This window comes from Micropterus dolomieu, linkage group LG07 (assembly GCF_021292245.1).
Source record: "Micropterus dolomieu isolate WLL.071019.BEF.003 ecotype Adirondacks linkage group LG07, ASM2129224v1, whole genome shotgun sequence".
NCBI lineage: Eukaryota > Metazoa > Chordata > Actinopteri > Centrarchiformes > Centrarchidae > Micropterus > Micropterus dolomieu.
Window position 1 is genome coordinate 24,013,983 of NC_060156.1, and position 21,526 is coordinate 24,035,508.

General features: G+C 38.3%; 2 protein-coding genes across 13 annotated transcripts in view; one reads left to right on the forward strand and one right to left on the reverse strand.

Annotated features, from left to right (window-relative positions):
* The first annotated feature begins 4,550 nt into the window (after positions 1–4,550).
* On the forward strand, positions 4,551–11,500 carry LOC123973875 (CD209 antigen-like protein C). 3 transcript variants are annotated; one of them, XM_046054230.1, is made up of 6 exons: positions 4,551–4,679; positions 4,773–4,874; positions 5,156–5,293; positions 9,069–9,211; positions 10,747–10,850; positions 11,060–11,500. In XM_046054230.1, the coding sequence occupies exons 1-6, from the start codon at positions 4,619–4,621 to the stop codon at positions 11,214–11,216; spliced, it is 705 nt and encodes a 234-aa protein (XP_045910186.1). In that variant the 5' UTR covers positions 4,551–4,618; the 3' UTR covers positions 11,217–11,500. The 3 variants fall into 3 exon arrangements, with proteins under 3 accessions (XP_045910186.1, XP_045910185.1, XP_045910187.1); XM_046054229.1 differs by having other exon boundaries at positions 4,603–4,679; positions 4,757–4,874; XM_046054231.1 differs by having other exon boundaries at positions 4,603–4,679; positions 4,757–4,874; positions 9,087–9,211.
* A 3,832-nt stretch (positions 11,501–15,332) lies between these two features.
* parp4 (poly (ADP-ribose) polymerase family, member 4) overlaps positions 15,333–21,526 on the reverse strand; it is a 29,677-nt gene continuing 23,483 nt past the window's right edge. For all 10 annotated transcript variants that reach the window (XM_046053447.1, XM_046053449.1, XM_046053455.1 and 7 more), the window contains 4 exons: positions 18,620–18,686; positions 18,149–18,251; positions 17,498–17,630; positions 15,333–16,946 (listed from right to left, as the gene is read on the reverse strand). In XM_046053447.1, the coding sequence (XP_045909403.1) occupies positions 16,739–16,946; positions 17,498–17,630; positions 18,149–18,251; positions 18,620–18,686 (511 nt within the window). In that variant the 3' untranslated portion in view covers positions 15,333–16,738. The remainder of the gene's footprint in view (positions 16,947–17,497; positions 17,631–18,148; positions 18,252–18,619; positions 18,687–21,526) is intronic.

The following is a 21,526-nucleotide window of genomic DNA, read 5'->3' on the forward strand; positions in this document are numbered from 1 at the left end:
TCAAGCTTCTCAGCAGCTAGATTCCGTGCACATCCGGTTCCAGTGTTGTTGCTAGCTCTGTTGGACTACTACTCTTACAAAACTGGACATTGCTGGGAGTTAGCATAGCATAGCCCTGATCGATCCAAACGCCATTCAGGAAACAAGTCTTTTAGAAGTTGTTGTCCTGCTGTCTTGCTGACAGAGCTGATAAAGTGGCGCAGTTGTAGTAATGGCGAGTTGTGTTTATTCACATTATCGTGTTGTGTGTGAACACTCAGCAGTTGTCCAGCAATAAAACCCCCGCGAGGAAAGCGTTACGTGGAATTAAATTCGTGTTTGGTCTGAATGTCGCATAACTGTCTCTTGTTGTTTAATTTTGTTGTAGAGTTGTTGGATAGACATTTACACTCACATTCAGTGCTTTGGGCAATTCAGAGTCACCAATTGACCTAAATAGGATAAATCCTTTATAAAATATATATAATTACTATGTCATTACACAGTCCATTACAACTTCATAATAAATAATACTTGTACATGTGTTTCAATGTGATTGACAAGGACTAGAATTGTTTACTTGATCATTTAACAAAGTATTAAGTTGCTCTCATACTGTTCCTGTCTTAAGTGACATTTATTCGTGACTTGTTTCTTCCTCAATAGTTAAGCTTCAGAGAAACTATTGAAACAAACAAGAGTCTGTTAAGTCATTTCATGTAAGGTATTCTGTGATTCAGAGGTGAGTCCATGTAGCTGCTTGCTGCCTGCAGAGTGTTTTCCTGCTGGTAGCATCATTCTATTCTAAAGATGTATGTTTGTCCAGGATTTTTTCTGTTTGTTTAATTCCCATTTTTCTCATTTACATTTTGTTCCTTTAAAGCAGTCTTTCTTGTATCTTGAATGTACACAGAAAAGAAATCAAACCCAAACAGCCAAATTAATAAAACAATGTCTCATTTCATTTTGTTTCTATATTCAAATTTAATTTGTGGATGGATTTTACTTACTTTATATACTGCTGGGCGGTTGGGGAATGGAGCGACTGGCCAAGTGACCGTTATGAAGGGAGAGAGGCCTGCTGACGCTACCACAGTCCCCCATCTGGTGTTCAAGACACCATTGTTTTACATGTGCTGCTTGTGTAAAACACAGGCAGGCTGGTAAGGCTTTTGAGAATGTGGAAACAGTTTTGAGTAAAACATATTAATTACATTCCTCAAAGAACTATGTTAACTTCTCTCATCAAAGACGTTAAACGTGCTAACGTTAATTCCCCACCACCAACCCCATCTCATTGAGCTAGCCGTGTTGAACGCGCCGCTGCGCTCACTGACGCAAAGCTAACGGTTTGCCCCGCGGCCCACACCGCTCTCCCGGTCAGAACCGAGTGAGAGGCTGGGTGAGGCCCGGGCGTCCACTTCGCTAGCCTGCAATAATGGTCCACTTCCATGACTTGACAGCCGAGAAACGAGCTGTTCTTATCGTGGAAACTTGCCAATGCAGCAATCTACTGTAGCGCTGCATTCCCAGCGCGCCCACGAGGACTCGCACGGGCGCGTTGCTAGCTCACCGGCAGTGAAAGCCTGTTACATAAACAGATACGCTGCCCTGCCGACATCTCTTTCTAAGCTGAAAGTATAAAAAACCCCAAAGAAAAACAAAATAAAAAACAAATGCAATTTTGTAGTTTATTTCAGACACTCACCGTTTTTAAGGACAACATAGGTCCAACTCTTTTTTTAGATGGTAGTGGCAACGGTCCGGGGCACGGACGGTAGACCCTCCCGTCTCTTAAGTCAGTGAGGTGGAGGCTGGAACACTTCTTTCTTCCAGGATGATCAGTCGCCGGCCGTCTCAGGTCCCAGACAAACTTTGCCAAACCATCCCACTTCTGACATCAAGTGAAATGGAAATATGTCCTTTAGTGAGTCTTCTGAAATAAAGAGTCCAATCCAGACATATTTTAAGGGTTTTATTTTTTGCAAAGGGTCACACAGACATACAGAGTGCAAACAGTCTGCAGAGTGTAAGACAAAGAGCCAGAAGAAACAGGTGACTTTATACTGTAAGGGTATTATGCAGCTATCCAAGGGAGGAAGGGAGTAGGGACCAACTGTCCTGAGATGAAGGCCTATCAAGGACAGTCAGATAAGAAAACTCTCTAACGAGCATCTTTCCCATTGAAACTTCACATTGCTGGTTCCTTAGTGGGTCATATGATCATGATCATATAAAATCATGTAAGATTGAAAGACACTGAGACCATTTTGCATGCCTTTATCTCATCACGCCTGGATTACTGCTACTGCCTTTTTTCTTGCTTGACCCATAAATCTATTGAACGACTCCAGACTGTCCAGAACTCAGCTGGCAGGTTTTTGACCACAACAAAGAACTATGATCACAAAGAAAGAAATATGATGTTTTAGATTCTTTAAACTGGCTGTTTATGATTAAATGTTTTATATTAGATTTATACAGGCAGGGTAATCAGGGTGGCTGAGTCAGTCAACTCTTTTAAGTCCCTTCTTAAAACATACATTTATAGGAAAGCTTTTATTGATTTTAGTTGATTTTATTTAATTATTTATTTTTCTTTTAACTGTATTTTAATTTCTTTAGTTTTTTCTTGCTTTAATCTTATATCTTGTTAACTGTTTTATATGTTGTTTTGTCTTTGCACTTGTGAAATCACTTTGTAATATATTTTAGAAAAGTGCTTTATAATTAAAGATTATGATTATTCTTTATTTTATTTTATTTTTTAGTTTCACTAATGCCTGATGATGAGCATGTTTCTACTGTAACTGAATTCAAATATTCTTCTATTATCAGTTATTTCTGTGAAACTAGATTACTGGAATGTATGAAAACTGCTGGCTTAACAGTAATATTTTGAGAAAAACTGTAATAACTTTCTCGTGGTGATTAATCACTTCCTTTTTCCAAAGTTTCCATGGCACCAATCTTGCACATACCACAGCCATGTCTTTAAGCTGACTTAGCTTATTTATACCTCGATTATACTTCTGTTGCCACGTGTTCTTTGTTCAGTTGAAAAATGAATTTTTTAAAATATGTTAAATATGAACATTCTGTTTAGATAAGATTAAGAAAAAATATAAGCAGAATTATATTTCCCCAAAGTAGTTCAATTCAGTTTTATTTATGTATTATTATGTTTGTGCCATTTCACAACAAACGTTATGTCATTGCACTGTGCATATAGAGCAGGTCTAGACAGTACTCTGTAATATTATTCTACAGACACCCAACAATTCACACCATGAGCAAGCACTTGGCGAAACAGGCAAGGAAAAACTTCCTTTTAAGAGGCACATATCTCTTACAAAACCACGACTCTGGGTGAGTGGCCATATTCCTCGACCGCTTGGGGGTGACAACATCCTTTATCACTGGAGAGTAGGTGCATAAGACTTGAATAACCGTAAAACAAGGGCTTAGACTTTAGTAACGGCGTGTCCCTACCAGTATTCAGTGACTAATGAATTGTCCCTAGCAATAATTTTGATCAAAAATTTAAATATAACCATTGTTGAACGCCAGTCAATGTATTTGGCACACAAACCGTTTCCAGCTCTACAAATCCAATGCAATATGAATTTTGAATGAATATGTCCTCCCCTCTCATATACCTCACAGTGGGGTTTTTTTTCAGACCCACAGAGACTTTATTTCTGAAAAAGCACTGGCAACAGATGAATTTGATCAGGCAAATGTATTCCCATGCATGGTGCTCAGAGTAATCTCAGTCAATGTGAAAGTGAGTTACTATAGCAACATGGATACATTTTTTTTCTTCAATCATTGAACTCACCCTGCCTATTTAACCAGTTTCAATATTATTTGTATGAAAATTACATATCAATTACGAATCGTTAACTGGATCTAGCTCCAAGAGACAGCCATCTAGGCCAACCCTTATGGACTAAAGCAATATAAATAATCAAGGAATAGACACATATTCATATTTTTGACAGCTTCAAGGTAGTGAGTCAGCAGTCACCACTTAGTCTCTCTTCCATGTCAGTAAATCTGAATGAATTATACTTTGGTGCATTGTTTCTGTAAAGTGAACTAAATTATTGAATTGTGGAGAATCTAACCATTTTTATGATGTGTAGCATTTCCATGTTGACAAAAGTTTAAAAATTTATATTGGTACGTGCGATCTAAGCAGCTTAGAACTCGCTCAAGCAGGTGACCACTTGGGCTTTAATTTTCTACAAAAAAGAGGCTTCTAATTGAGAGATCAGTTTATTTGTTAAAATGTTTAGGCACAACAGGCCAGCAAAAGGGACAGGCTTCTAATTGGGACTATGCTTTTTAATGAAGAAGATAACATTCTGTCTAGAATAATAAATAAAAAAGGATCCTGTAAAGTAAAAAGTCTTCTACTTTTTCTTGTGACTAAACATTAAGCTAATCTAGCTTCTAAAATGTCCTGTTTTAAGGAAGATGGCAGGCAAGTATCCCACATGTTGTTTTTACCATCTGTGAGACATCACTTCCTGAGAAACTAAAATGAAAAAACCTGAGCTCAACAAAAGTTTCACCATTTACATGTAGAGTAACCTACACTGCATATTGGGCTTTCTATTGAGCGAAGGGGGAAATGTATGCAAATATTGAATATGACAATCATGTTGACTCCAAACCATCACAAAATGAGACGGGTAAGAATAATAAGTCTGATAGACTGAGCTCTGCAAATTATCTGTCATAATTGTTGTTTTATCATTGACTGTACTAGTCTTCTCTGTGTTCAGGTCCCAGGAACTTAAAAAGGAGATTTCATGGAGCTGTTGTTCTCTGTCTTGGGGTGCTGAGTGTTTTCCTGCTGGCTGGGCGCATCAGCCTCTGTGTTTACCGTGAGTCTGGCTTTTATACATTAACATCAGTTTGAACTTTCAGTAGCATTATTCTGCTCTGATAGATGAATGTCTTTCACCAAAATTTTCTTTATTGACTTTTGTATTTTTTTTTCTTAACTTGTTGGTCTTTAAGCACTTTTAACATTTGTTTTAGAAAAACACCACAGAATAGATTATTTATCCACCAATGGTAAAAGGTCAAAATGTTTACTAAAGCATATAAACTTAAGTCAGTATCAGCATTTTCTGTTTAAGAAACGTATCTTTATTTATTACAGACCGTGACTCAGTAACCACTATCAAAGCCAACCTGACGGGACGTCTGTCCTCCGTGACTGAAGAGAGAGACCGGCTGAATGCCAGCCTCAGTAACACGACTAAAGAGTTGGACAGGCTTCGGAGTTTGTCCAAACAGAGTGAGTGCTTGCCTGTGTGGGTTCTGCACAGCTGTCTCTTAACATGAATGTCAGCGTCACATATAAAACATCTCATCTGATCTGTTATCACCTCTTAGCTCAGTTTCAGTTTCAACCTCTCAATCCATTTCAATTTTAATTAGAAAAATTTTATCAATGAATAAGTGTGTTAAAATGTGAAAATAGTATAAATAAGAATATTAAATGAAATGTGAAGTATAAATGCAGCATTAATACCAGAGTAGCCAAGTACTGCAAAATTGAATTATTGCAGAAAATGACTGTAATGTAGATTGTACCTACTTCAGTTGAAGATATAAATTATAAATAAATGTTGGGGTTGTAACTGCTGACAAGGTTGAAATAAGTCCAAGGACCAGTTCTTGTGAAGGAGGACAGAATTAAAAGGTTTGAAATACTTCCTGTGGCAGGCTGTGGTACATCACGGTGGAATGAGTCTGAATGTACTGAGTGGGTGGGAGACATTTTCCAAGATGACACTTAGACAGCATCGTCCTCTCTGACACCGCCAGCAGAAAGTTCAGCTCCACCTCAGTTCTACATTTGAAAGAGTTTCACTTCCTTATAAGATTGTGATCTAGTTCTTGATTACACAACTTTTTCCACGTTACACTATTACCGTGCCCTTTTCTTATGGAAGGATTATTGGGTCAGAATTAAAACTAAAAGTCTAAAACAAAAATGCATTTGGTATTTAAGATTGGGCATTTGGCCATTTAGGATTAGGAATTTAGTATTTAGAATTGGGCATTTGGGCCTTTGGGATTTAGGAGTGTATGCAAAGACTGAAGGCTAGGTTTGAAACAGCAGGTGCGCATTTTTGATTTAGACTTTTAGTTTTAATTCTGACCCAATAATCTCTCCATATTTTCTGGTGTGCGTTATGGAAGTTAAAATAATACTAATTGTAATTAGTCATTAGTCATATAAGTAATTTGACTTAAAAGATTTTGAGAAGCAGGGGTAGAAGGTGCATTTAATCATTAACTGATTTAAACTATTAATACAATATATGATCTGCCAAGAAATTATGATTACATTAACATTTATTCATTGATAATGTATTATAGATTAAGTTCCCCAGCAGCATATAAAGTCATTACAATTAGCTTCTAGCATTTTTTTGCAACATTAACACTTACTGACTTTCGTTGTTGGTCAGCCAGTAGGGGGAGTTTCTCACCTTTACTCTAAAGCGCTTTGACTGTTTGACTAGATAAATGTAATCCATTATTATTGTTATAAAGTAAAGTTTTAAATTCAGAACTTGTATCAGAATATTTCTATACTGTGGTATTGCTACTATTACTTAAAGAATATTGCCACTGCCACTTGTTGTGAACAAACAGTGTGGATTTGTGCATTTTATATCAAATAAGTTTGGACTACCCCAAATCCTTTTCTCTCCCTGAGAGAAGGAGGAGGGGGTTTGGGATATCAACTCAACAGACGGCTGAAGAGACCCCAAAGGAAAAGGTGAAAGGTTGCTTTCCTTAAGTGCTGTTTCTGGGCAGTCTGATCGTAAAAACTTCCCACCTCTGATGCCGCAGCCAGATAACACGGTGCCTGACTGTTAAAATGACAAAGGAACACTGACCAGAGACTAGCTTTCTCCTGAACTCTTCTCTGCGTAAGAGAGGGCAGGAAACCCTAAGCTGCCCCCCCCCACACACACGTAACCATGACCTTCCTCTTTGTTTGATTACCTCACATCAAAGGATATTCTCCTTTTCACAACCAGATGCAAATTTGAGGAACTCCAGGACACCCATGGACAGCCCTAAATTCCTTTGTGTAAACAAAAGAGTACTCTCCTCAAAACTGAAAGCATTACCTTGTTTAATTAAATAATCTTTGTTACTTGATTACGTTTGCCTCCATTTGAGTAGTTATGTTACCATGTTGGTGTATTTGTTGTTGAAAAGAATCTAAATAAGTTAATTTTGCAGTGTTTAATTTTCAGCAAGGACCCCTGACCTTTATTCATTTCATGTTGTAACCAATGCTTTGTTCCCAACACTTTATGACACTGCCTTTAGAAATGATGGTAAAAATTGTCATCCTATACCACTCGAGCAATTTTCCAGCACAAATTTAAGGTTAAATAACTAAATTGGACAGCTCCTGAGCAGAAGATTGTTTTAAGGTCAATCAAAGCTACCCTCATGTAACCTGAGCTCCCCCAAGTGGACAGCAAGTAAGTATTACATGCCATCGTCTGAAATGCCGTTTAAGATTTATCTGTCCATAATCTAATGCCATTCATGTGTCTTGCTTATATTCTCTAAGAACGTGTAACAGCCAATATATCCAGAAAGCTAGTTAAGTTCCTCTCATCTGTGATTCCTATGAAATGCCTGTTAAGGTCGAACTACTGACAATTGTTTTCCTTTTATCAAGTGCTTAAACTAAGAACGGTATAACCGTTTGACAATTAAGGTTTGATTGTGGGAAGATATTTGATTACAATACGCGCAAATAGATTTTTTGATGTCTAAAGAAAACGGTCTCTCAGAAACTGGAAACAAGCCCTCCCTCAGGGGAACAAAGGACTGCCCTCTGGGAACCACGCCCCAACAGACAAAACAGCGACACACGCGCTTGTTCGCTCTCTTGTCCTCTGTTTGTTCCTGGCTCTTCAACGCCCTAAGAACTTCAACCCAGCGCAGCAAAGGCTTGTTCGTTTTCAAGCCCCACACGCGAAGTGCTGCGAGCTCAGCTTTCCCTTGTTTAACAGCAACTTTACTTGCGTTTTAGTTAGTTACACTAGTTTTAATTCAAGAACGACCAAGTTCTTTTTAAGCTTTATCCGTCGAGCTAACTTCCACTGATCCCTCCTCGGACCCTACCACGTGGGCCCGCCAGCAGTAACAAAGAACGACCAAACCTCTGACCCAAACCAGGGTTGGGAAGGCCCCCACTGCGAGTTTCTTCAGTAAGACGACAAAAGACGGAGCAATTCCCTTGCAGAGAAAGCGACTGGCCGACGGCTTTAAGCTAACCGATAACACACGGATCTCCGGCAGTGTGAGGCCGTTGACCAGCACCCGGCTGGGAGTCAGTGATGTCCCATAGTTGTTAATAGATATTTAACTCTTAAAACAATAGAACCCACAGTCTCATTGTTTAGCCATTGTTTATTTCTTGAATGTATATTTTAACTGCATTTTTATATTCACCTTAATTAGTTAATAAATTTCACTGTAACCAAAGGAATTGTGTGTGTATTGCCTATCTCCAAGTCCCTGCCACGAGAATTTACCCCTTCGATATGAGACTGACTGAGCGATTATAAACTAACTGATCACTAGTGAATAATTGTATAATTGTTAAAACCATACTCAGAGGTCCGGAGACTCTGGGCGAATCGGATCTCCGGTGGTGCCCTGAAACGAGAGATTTATGGATTAATATTTTCTGAATATTAAAATTCATAATTTGATATTAATTCTCATAAATTTATTAAAACATAGTAGTCATGTTACACACTAGAGAGGAGTCATTAGAAGAAGAAGCAGCAGGGTTTAGAGTGTCACAGCCCCTTCAAATAATTTAGAGTAACGGGAGTCAGCAAAATTATATCTATATATATCATCCATGTTTTGATGATATTGTTTTGTCATTCTGGGTCAGTATTGTTATTGGTTGTTTCATTGTCAACTGTATAATAAAGCAGCAATGCAAAGAGTATGCTTGAATCCACACCTCTCAAATAGAAGGTTCTTTAATGTATTTTGTTTGATGCATTTTACAGAGAAAACTTGTCCTACAGGATGGAGGATGTTCAGTTGTACCTGTTATCTCCTCTCCACCAAGTCTGAAACTTGGGAAAAGGGCAGAGAAGACTGCAAAGGCCGTGGAGCAGATCTGGTGGTGATAGACAGTTCTGAAGAACAGGTAGTGTGTTCGACTCTATCCCTTTTTGTGAGATAAATTTGTGACATTGAATCAACAATATTCACCATCAATTATTGTAGTCGGGGGCGGAGCTACAGTCTCAACACAGTGGGGGCGGAGGTTCATCACGGGGCCCATCAGCTACAAAGTTATTTACATGACCCCAGACTCACTCCGAAAGTCCACTGAGTCCGTCTGCATCACAGCTGCCGGAGCTGATCGCAGCCACTCTAGTCAATGCTTGAGCTCACACCAGAAGTGTCTCTCCGCTCCCCTCTGGAGAGAATATGCAGCCATTTTCAAAATTAAACACCATACGCAGACCCCTGTTCAAATTTCAACAATAAACACATTAAAACAGACAAAAAATAAACAATTTAACTACGTAGCCTACTTAATCATAGTAGAAGCACAAAAAGCAAGCACTTATCACCAAATAAAATCTAAACATGTCAGCAAAATCAGGCAGCCAAAACGCTCTTATTCTGAAATTGCTCCATGTGGGAGTAATAATTTTTCCATGTTTTATTTCTAGTTTAATGTGACTTCAAACGAGTATAATTAGACCATCCAGGTGACTGTAAAATATTTATGATAAAACACACACTCACTCCAAATTACTGAGTTTAGATATCGATCCTTTTATATGAGTATCAATCTAAGAGCAGGAAACATTGGTATCAGAAATATCGTAAACACTCAAAGCAAACAAGAAGAGTTCAGATTTTCTGAGAATCATCAGTCATTAGATAAGAGAAGGTCAGGCAGATTTAGATATCAGGGTAAAGGGTTCAGGTTCAGGGTCAGACAAAGGTTCTGATGACTGGAAAGGAATGACATGAAACAACCAAGCAACAGTACAAATGGAAATGAACCGGTTTTAATGTTAATACTTGCTAATACTTTTCATTTTGATGCATTACTTGTAACATATTTCTAACTGTGGTATTTCTACTTCTACTGTCTGAGTACTTCTTTCACCACTGACTGCACTTCTTTTCATCATACTGCACCTGTGGTCGTTTTATTGTGTACAAACGTTTTTATTGTGGAATATATTTTTCTGTTCTATTTATTTTTTGTCTTAATTTAATGGGTGTTTATATCTTATGATCTGAAATCAGAGTGGGTTGATTCAATTGGGAGCAATTTAAGTTCTATAATTTTATAGATGAATAAATTGAATCTTTAACCCTGAAATGAATAGGGAGGGAATATCAGTTTGATATTTTTTTAGTTGTAAAAATATATAGTAATGGTGGCACAATGGCAAATCAAATACTTCCCCTTTGCCTCATCCACATATGTTTTTGTTTCTCACATGCATACAAAAACCCCAATGGAATCATGCCATGCTGTTATTAAATTTTACATTTGTCTGTATGTACTGTATGTCGATACAGATGTGGACAAAAAAAATCTGAAATATATAGCTATAATGATTAGGTTACAATTAAAATATTTAATATCTATTTTTGAGCTACTGACATTTTGAAAAATCTAAATACTGGCTTGCATTCCTTTTCCTTGAACAGGAATTCCTCACTAAAGTCATCAATCAAGACACTTGGATTGGTTTGAATGACATAGAAAATGAGGGCACCTGGAAATGGACTGATGGAACTCCGCTGACTCTGTCGTAAGGCATACAGTAAATGGTCTACACCTTATTTGAATATAGACACATATACAACTATTGTTGTGCATTACTAGGTTTATGCTTATATGAATGTCTAAATATTATTTATTAGGCTGAACTGAATTTCCAACATTTCTTACAAACGTGGCTGCTCTAAAATCACCTCATGAAAAATCCTGTGAACATTCCCTTTCTTGTTAACCTCCTAGGTACTGGTTCACACGGCAGCCTGATAATGGTGATGGAGATCCTCAGTGGGGTGAAGAGGACTGTGCACATATCCGGGCTGACACAAAAACTGGAGGAAACTGGAATGATCGGCGGTGTGATGACTCTCTGAAATGGATATGTGAAAAAATAGCTTAGACTTTTGATATGATATATTTAAAAGTAATTTCACAATTATTCAAAAGTCCTTTAATAGTGTAATTGTTTTGGGGGAAAAAAACTATGATCTTAAATACCGGCATGAAATCAAATATACTGTACTTTTTATTGAGAAAATTAACCCCAGGCTTGTCCTGATGACTACCATATGCAGTGAAACAAAGCTCCCGAAAACTTACCAGGACAGTTGTAGCTAACATTCTACTGAATATCTGAAATGTACTTAATAGGATAATAAATCTGACTTAAGCACTTTCCTCTAATTGCTTCCTCTAATTTTCTTTTGTCGTTTAATTTAGAGGAGTTGTTGGATAGACATTTACACTCACATTCAGTGCTTTGGGCAATTCGGAGTCATCAATTGGTGACTCCGAATTAATAATAAATAGTATAAATCCTTGTGTGTCCCTATAATTACTTCATTTAACAAAGCATTAAGTTGCTCTCAAACTATTCTTGTCTTAAGTATATGTATAGGAACAAAATGACTAAAGTCATGAAAGAAGACCATCACAGAAAAGATATTATAATATATATTATAATATAACAATATTTAATTTTATTCTGTGGTGCTTCTCAAATTACATATTACTATTAGTATTATTTCAAGACAATGTAAAAAAAAATCCTGCACAGCAACAATTGTGAAACTTGGAAAACACCGTATAAAGGCGTTATTTTGAGTTGATCAAAATCTTATAAGTGAAAGTCTTTCAAATGTAGAACTGAGGATCCATTCAGTCATAACTGACCGTCAATGACAGAAACTGTAAAAAGTGCTTTAAGGACAACAAGTAAAGAAAAAAGATAACAAAAGTCAAGAATTTTTTGGTAAAACGTGCACGTTTCAGAGCAGAATAATGCTCTCGAAAATCACAAGTTCAAACTACAGTTATCTTATGAAAACCAGACTCACAGTGGACACCGAGGCTGATGAGCTCAGCCAGCAGGAAAACACTCAGCAGCCCCAGACGGAGAACAACAGCTCCATGAAATCTCCTCTCTGAGCTTCTAGGAGCTGAACAGAGGGAAGACAAGTTTAAACAGTGAATAGTAGAACTGTAATAATGACAGATGACAATATAAATGTATTCATTCACAGCTCAGTCACATTAAACATTCTTACCCGTTTGATTTATTGAAGGTCTTGGGTCGATAGGTTTGACACGCTCAGCATTGACGTAGATGTCCTCCATCGCTCATGAAGATGCCAACTATTATTTGAAGGTCAGCTTTGCAGCATGGACTACATGTGAATAATGAACACCCTGTTGCTTCCAATTTATCCTTTTTTCAACTTCTGAGGAAGTGCCACGTTTCAGACGGGAGAAAAATAGGCTGTCCAAAAATAACCAATCCACCACTGTGACTCAATTTTTTAATTTCTGCATCTGTGTAACGGTAGTCAGAAGTCCTTTTCAATTTACATTTTTTTTCTACAAAAAACATATTAATAGTCTCATCTTCTCAAAAAAGGCAAACGGGGGTGAGTATCTCTCACACTATCTTCTCTAAATGTTGGCTTGCTCAGCAGCCCAGTACAGGTGCAGTGGACCTCTGCAGGTTGAGACTACTTAGAAGTGAGAAATGAGTGAGGCCTATGTAGCGCAGCAGCTAGCATTTAGCATTTTAATTCCTGGCAGGAGAGACGCCTTTGAAAAAGCACGTGTTGGGAAATTGAATAGTAATGCTTTATATCACCAGCCCGTAATTTCAAACTGAACCTGATATTGAGAATTTGAGTTATAGTTTAGGTTATTGTGTTAAATGTATAGTTGTTTCCAGGTCAAGGTCTCTGTGATTAAACCTCAAAATGTTCATTATGAAACCCATATGTGCCAAACCAACAAATAGCCCAAATTTAAAAAAACTAAAATAATGCTGCATGTCTGAGAGATCCTGAACTGAATTCACACCAGTTAATATATTTACTTGATCCAATCTAAAGCTGCCCTTTAAATGAAGATGCTCATATAAGGAACATGGTTAAACAGGAGAATGTTAGAAACAACTCATTTTAGTAAGACTTGGATATAATGTTAATTCATGTACAGTATGAGGTAACAAAGTCTCCGCTTTACTTTGTAATGTCTCAAGCTGAGTCATAAGAAAATCACAAATCTGCAAATGGGTCCACCATGCTTCATTGTTGCCTGCAGACACAAATTGTTGTACCCCCTTTGGCGAATAACCTACCTTCTGCTGCAGGCAAATAATACAATATTTTATCAGTCCAGAGCACCTGCTGCCATTTTTCTGCACCCCAGTTCCTGTTTGTGTGCATAACTGAGTCACTTGGCCTTGTTTCCATATCAGAGGTATGGCTTTTTTGGCCGCAAGTCTTCCATGACGGCCACTTCTGACCAGACTTCTACAGACAGTAGATTATTGTACCAGGGACCCACTGTTTTCTGCCACTTCTGAGCTGATGGCACTGCTGGACATCTTCTGATTGCGAAGGAAACTAAGCACGATGTGTCTTTCAACTGCTGTTTCTTTGACCGACCACCTGGAAATCTGGGACTTGTGGGCTTGGTCCGAGAGGGAGAAATTGATGGCAACAGGATGGCATGCAAATGTTACTGACACAACACAGAGTACCAGAGCGGCATCTACATAGAAACTGTACGCTAAAGTGGTATATTAACTCTTTTTGACAGGATTAATAAGAGGCCTAACAGCAGAGAGTGTAGTGAAAAGGGGAATAATCTCCAAATGAGTCAAAATGACGACAAACACAAAAAGGAATATGGAGGCACTCAAGGAACATTTTAAGATTTCAATTCTCTTCATGATTACCCACAAACAAAAACAATATCAACTGCCACCATGACTGCTTTAACTTTTAAAGTTACAGACATTTTAAATGTCTCTCATAATATGTATTTCATAACAAAACCGCTGATCGCCAAAGTAAAGTAGTGGATTATAATAAGGGCATCTATGTGCAGGAAATTTCAGAATGGGCCACCATACAAGACCATCCTCCAGGTCTATGGGTATTACCCTATTAGGTTAAAACTAGACTTGCTTCTAACTGTCTTTGTCCGGACGCCTATCCTGCTTACTCTGAAATAGCACTCAACTTTATAGACCTAGAGACAAGGGCGTCACTTTGTGTTGAAAAGTGGTTGGGGACATAGGGGCTCAGATTAGTGATTGGTATGAAGAGACACGTAGCTCACGAGATATCAATGGTACGCGATATTAGGTTCACGAGACGAAAGATCCTCAAACAGTGTTTAAAAGATATCCTCAATGGCAACATATATGGAGGGGGAGTGGAGGGGGCTAAATTTGAAACATTAAACACTTAATTTCCTGCATTCTGGTGACAGTTTCTGCACCAATTTATGGTGGAAATGTTTTTATTTATGGAAAAAGAAACAAAATTCAGGTAGCACGTGACATTTCAAAAAATATATATATATATTTAAAATACAATCTAATGCAGTGCAGCTCTCAGGCATTCTGTGCTGCTTTCAGATCCGTTTCTCCTGTAAATCAACTTTTCTCATGTAATATTATCCCTGCTGAAGCAACATGATTTAGTCTTTCCTCCTCTTTTGTCACGCTCACAGGGAGAAAACAGAAAACCTGGCCAAACAGAAATTGTGTGCAGCAGTTGTTGATTGGTCCATGCACGTTTTTGGGTCATTTTAAAATCAGTAGCTTGTTTGTTTTGGCTTTGTTTGTAACTTTTTTGGACAATGCGCATTTGTTTCTTCTATATTTTAATCTCATTTCATGTTTTCTTAATGTGCAAACCTTTCTAAAGGCATTTTTATTATTTAACTACAAGTTATATTTCAGAACGTTTTGTAACAAATTATGCTTTAAAAAAGTGGTGGGAACATGTCCCCAGCATCCCCAGTGTAAATGACACCTATGCCTAGAGATAAATCCCACCTCAGCCACGCCCATTAACGACAGTTCTCCTCTCACTGATCAGTGCACTTGGTATGGTTGCTAGGATACTATTTAGCGGACAGGGAAATAGGCCCCAACTATAAGAGCTGTTAAAGGTTTTTAAAAGAAACCATACCTAATGAATTACTGCCTTGGTGAAGAAATGAATACAGTGTTTACTACTTGTACTTTGAATGCAGGGATTATAATTTTATTACAAAATGAAGCACAGGCAAGCATACAACTTATACTGATTAAAATTGATCAATACTAACTAAAATCCATAACCTGATTAAAAATAGCTGAGTTTGAGTAATTTGGAAGTCTTCTATTTGGAGAGAGGGAGAGGAAGGAGTTGTCCTGCAGTGAAATCCTTTCTTCGCTTTAGAACTGTAGAATCTGGCAGAAAGTTGAGGCTTTGTTCAAAGCCCGCAAAAATGCCTCTAAAAGTCCTCAGTCCATGCAGTTGAACAAGAGAATGCAATAATTCTTCAGGTAATTTGGACGTGGTAATCCTCTGTCACTCGATCTCCTGAAATCCACTGAGGGATATTCTGAAGCGTCCTTTTTGTTTGTTGTTCAAATCCCAAACACTTATTTTAGTCTTTTGGTCTGCAGAGGAATAACGTCGATCTGCCTTCTGCTTATCCCTTAAATATTCTCTCTTCATGTTGTCTTTGGGTGTAATTTTTGTGTGTTGGTGTGTCCATGTTTGGTCTTTCCACTTCTCTTTCTTCATCCCTCTCTCTGCTGCTGACTCATAGTGATGATGTCTTCACCCAAACTCAGCAATCCCCTTTGGATCAGCTGGAAAATGCATCGTCACAAAGCTGAAAACAGGGCTGATTTTCTGAGCTCATGAAAAGTTGACTTTTTAGAGATATGTTGTTCTCACAAGACAGCGAAGTTAAAAATACATGATGATCTTATAATGCATTGCCAACAGAATATAAAGAAATAAAATCAGCACACCCTCAAACATCTAGCAGTAAATCAGCAGTAAAATGCAACTTACATATCGATCCAAAAACATCAAATAGTAAAACATAATGAGTACTTGAGTACTAAACTTAATCAATTAAAGGACTTAAATACTAAAATGTTTCCATTCTACATTTAGTCCCTGTATGTCTTTCTACTTTTTGAACTTCTATTCTACAATGAAGTAACAAATATGCTGGAAGGAAGTTGTTTGTGTAAGGCAAGGAAATTCATTGGTATAGCAACTTCCATACACAGTGCATTCACTGAAACAAGGTTAGACATTTAGTCAAACACTGTGTATACATGCAGCAGGTCAGGCATAAGATTTATCCTCTACTAAACAAAGTATACATGGTCATGGAATTAGCTTTCTCCAGTACATTACCCTACCCATGAAGGAAACATGTTTCTCATCACGTTACTGCAGAAAGCCAACTGTATCTGGTTATTTCAGTGCATGTAAAATTGCTTTACATAAGGCAAAGAAATGTGCATATCTATGAGAAAATAAATCTAAAAGATAATCGCATCCCTTCAAAAAGGCAAACAGGTTATGAATATCCCTCACACAATCAACTCTTCATGTTCGCTCAGTCATGTTGACATGCTCAGTGCACCAGTACAGGGGTAGCGTTCCTCTGCAGGTTGAGACCACTGAGAGGTGAGAAGGGAGGGAGGCCTTCGTAGCCCAGCAGCTGACGGGTGGAGGACTCCCAGCTCGAACCAAACTCCAGCCGGCTGTAGACACAGGGGTACTGCCGGTCAGCCCAGCGAACCCAGTCCACCGCCTTCTTCACTTCCTCCCACCACTCAGGCCTGGAAGAAAAAGTCAGTCGTTTACAAAACAGGGAGCCACTCAGGGAATAGCAGCAGCACCGTTTACAGAATCATCCAGAAACTACAATAAATGAAACCACTTCCAAAACTGAGAACAATAGTATATTATAAGATATGTTTCATTTTAAGAAGAACTTTATAAAGGTCATATGAAAATCAATTGTTGATTAATGTATAGACTGCTTCCTCTTACACGAGTTCCTCTTCTGACAAAGTAAGCCTTTGTGCTCATCCTGGACTGATTTTATATTTTGTTTTTGAAAGACTTTTTATATCTAATGTCGTTGGTAACCCACTTGTTTCTATATATTAAGGCTGTACGTGCGGGTAAGGCAGAGAATGTTTGCTTCATTAATACAAGACATCACACGTCTTTTTGTCCCTACATGTCCAGTTTGAACATGTATTTTGATTTGCATTTTGCAATCGGTACCTCTAGGTTCACACTCTGTTCATAATCACAAATACCCCAAAACATCTGACACTTTATTTTACTGTCTTCATGTCAATTTGTCTGGTGTTGGACAGACCTGGGCTGAGAGGAGTCATCCATGCAGAAGAGGGTGCGAAGCAGTTTGCCTTCTTCCAGATTCTCCACCCTCATCAGCTGCAGAACCAGAAGAGTCGCCACCAGCTTCAGGATGTCTGCATGGGCCCTCACACCTACCACACACACATGCATATTTTTAAAAATGGTGGGAACTGGTGAGAACCAAAGCACAAATCCTGGTTTAGATGTGTGGAAAAACTCAGATTTCCAAACTTCACTAGAACGGACGTTCCCAAAGAAAATTGGCCACAACGACAGGACATTGTGGAAAGAGATTTTGCAAGATGATATTTTTTAATACAGTTTAGACAGGGATAGATGTTAAATCTTTTTCTCAACCTGTAGAGCAGCACGCCACCTTTCAATTCATCTTACTTTTCTAAAAACATGAGAATATTCAAAAATAGTTATTATAATTTAATAATGTTTACATGATTATGCAATGTACTTACATTTAACTTGTGATGGAGTGATTTTACATTATGGTACTTTTACTTAACCGAATGATGTAAATATTTCTGTCTCCACTGTATAGCCCCAGTCTTCTAGACCCAGGAAGATGTTAAAATTGGCCAAAATGATCAGAAATGACCACCCTGAAGGCATGAAACAGGCTCTGAGAAGTTCTCACCTAGAGAACTGATGCCCTTGCTTTTCAGGAACACGTTGGCGAAGACATCTACATCGACATTTATGAATTCACCCAGTTCTGTGGTTAACTCCCAGTAGCCCTCCTGCAAAGACAAAGACTAATGGTTAAATTTTTATTTCCTACGCAATGTGATAAGAACTTATGCCAGCAAAACATCAATATCCCACTTCCCCAAGGACTGCTAGTATAAGAAAGCATGCAAGGACAGCTAAATGTTAAAAAGTAAGTAAGTACTGTAAGTTGCTTAGCACAAAAGTACAAAATTTATTCAGTGTAATACAGTACATTACATAAAATATGATTGCACTGGAATTGCTTGCTAAGAGATTGTAAGGTACAAGGAATGACATTTAACATTTATATATATATATAAACTTTCTACAGGAGAGCAAAGGCATCTGTTCAGTGGCTACATTCAAGTAGACCCAATGAAATGTTTTCATATCTTACTGAATGCTGCATCTGGAAGATCTTTGTCCATCTGAGCTTCAGTGCTTCAGGAACCGCTGACCTTCTCCTGAAACAAAGTGATCACAGCAGGACACTATAATATATAACAGCTGTTCCATCAATGTCAATATTCACTAATAAACACAAAAACATCCAGAAATGTCAAGATAAAAACACACACATTTGATGACTTTCCTTCTTTCCACATGCACAGATGCATACTGAGGACACACACAAATAACTTTCAATCCATTAGTCAGTTAATATACAGATGATTTAGTCTGTTTTAATTTTAAAGTCTTTGCAACATTTAAAATAAGTTTAGCATTTTGGCAACAACAAGAGTTTCACTAGAATCACCATATGGGTTATCTGAAATCAAAAAAAAGTTTTTTTAGGACTCACCCCATGTGATGTAAAGATGTCAAGGACCTTCGTTTTAAACAAAGGGGATATTTTCTCAGGGCCAGTCTTTCCCTAGAAGAAAACTCTACTGGTTGAGTTTCATGTAATTCTTTAAATTCAGGTGTTCGCAACCTTATTTTTTCTTGCAACCTCTGTTTTCTCGGTGCATCAACTGGACTTGGAGTGTCAGCATTTAATGGATGACTGGCCAGTTTCAAAACTTGGACTTGACGTACGGGGGGTGCTGATATACTCCTATAACATGCACTCCCAAAATCTTGTGGTTCTGAGCTCTTGTGTGCCTCCAGTGACTCACTGACTAGAATTGTTTTTTTTGGAGGAGGAGCTGAGCAAGGAAGGTGAAGTGATGAGAACGGATGATCACTGAAAGGTGGTGGAGGGTCTGCAGAGGCAGAAAATGCAGGTTCTGACTGGAACTGCGCAGGTGAAAAGACAAATGAGCTACAATCAATTGAAAGGGGTGGAGGTAGAGTGTCTGCAGAGGCAGAAAATGTAGGTTCTGACTGGAAGTGCGCAGGTGAAAAGACAAATGAGCTACAATCAATTGAAAGGGGTGGAGGTAGAGTGTCTGCAGAGGCAGAAAATGTAGGTTCTGACTGGAAGTGCGTAAAAGAGCCAAATAAGCTAAAATTGTCAGGTTGCGATTGGGATGGCAAAAGTGCTGAGCCACTCAAGCTTTCTTCAATGCGACGGGGTTGTTGAGGGGCTGCAGAGGCACCAGATGTGGGGAGCATGTTGTATGTGGAGTCACACAAGCCAAGAGAAGGAGTATGCTTGAGGTCCATTTGAAATGTTGCTCGCTCAGTTGAAGAAACCAACTTTTCAGGCACCTCTTCTATGAACCTTCGGTACCGTCTCTTGCTGTCACGCTCTAAGACTTGATTGGTGTTCAGATATTTCTGAGGCTGTGCAGTAACTGAACAAGGAGGACTCTACAAACGGAAAAAAAATAAAAACAGGGTTGGAGTCAGAACAAAAGTTTTGCAACAAATTAAAAGTGAACTACTCAAACCTAAGTTCATTGCAGTTCACACAAAAAAAATCTGCTTTTAGATAAATTCATGTTTGTTATCTGACCCCACTATTTAACAAATCCTAAGGAGGTTTTTTACAATAATGGCCTGCCTCTGCTGTCACATTAAATTGCATCTGTTAAGTGCATGCAGGAAGAATTTAATAAGGATTATCAATAACCTTACACATCAACATACCACAGCAAATTAATGGCGCAGTGTGGATTGCTCTGCTTAAAAATTAATGTGTATGATGCCACACAAGAATATGATGCACATTTAGAGTTAGTTAACCTAACTATTTTTTCACACTACATTAAAAATAGCATCTTTACCTAAAAAATGCATTTGTTGTCCCCCCCCAAAATAGCAAATGTGCAGCAGCAGGTGAAGGAACTAACTGCGGGTGAATAATCTTGAGAGACTTCGGCCTCTTCTGCCAAAATACCTCCCTTATCTTCATCCTCATCATCATCAAGATAATTATCTTCCTACAACAGAGAGACAGCTACAGCTTATAAAACAGGACAATTAACAACAATCACAAGTAAATTTGCTCTTTCCTTTCCCCCGGATTACATTATACACAGTGTGATGTTACCATCATGAAAACATTGAAACAGTCCTCCACTTCTTCTGTCCCTTTGTTCTCTTCACTATTTTTATCAGAACTACAGCCGAGGATTTCAATGAAGCGCTCGTGTTTATTGTGAATCCTAAAACTAGCTAGATGTGTTTTGTTGGGAGCTGCAAAACATGATCTAACAAAACCTTCAAATCCATGGTTAGTGGGTTGGCTGCTCTGGGTAGCTACGAAATATCTGTATAAATGTAAAAATTGTGCACAAAATTACACAACCTCTTTCCTCTATGGCCACAAAGCTAGTGAACTGAGACTGGAGGGAGGACTGTGCAGGATGGAGAATGCAGTTTGTGGGTGAACGAACTAACCATGGATAAATATCTTGCAGAGGCTCTGGCTCCTACAAAAATGTTTCTCTCATCATCACCCTCCCGAAAACATGCACGTTCCTACAACAGAGAGATAGCTGCAAGTCATAAAACAGGGTAATTAACAACATTCACAAGTAACTTTGCTCTTTTCTTTCCCCCTGATTACATTACACACAGTGTGATGTTACCATCGGCAAAGTTTCAAAACACTCTTCCTCCATTTCTGTCCATCCGTTCTTGAAGATTCCACCCTGTAAGCCAAACAGTTTTTGTGTTTGTTGTGACTCCTAAAACAAGGTAGATGAGTTTGGTTCTCTTCACTATTTTTATCAGAACTACAGCCGAGGATTTCAATGAAGCGCTCCTGTGTTTATTCTGAATCCTAAAACTAGGTAGATGCGTTTGGTTGGGAGCTACAAAACATGATCTAACAAAACCTTCAAATCCATGGTTAGTGATTTGGCTGCGTTGTGCAGCTACCAGATATTAAGTATAAATGTAAAAATTGTGCTCA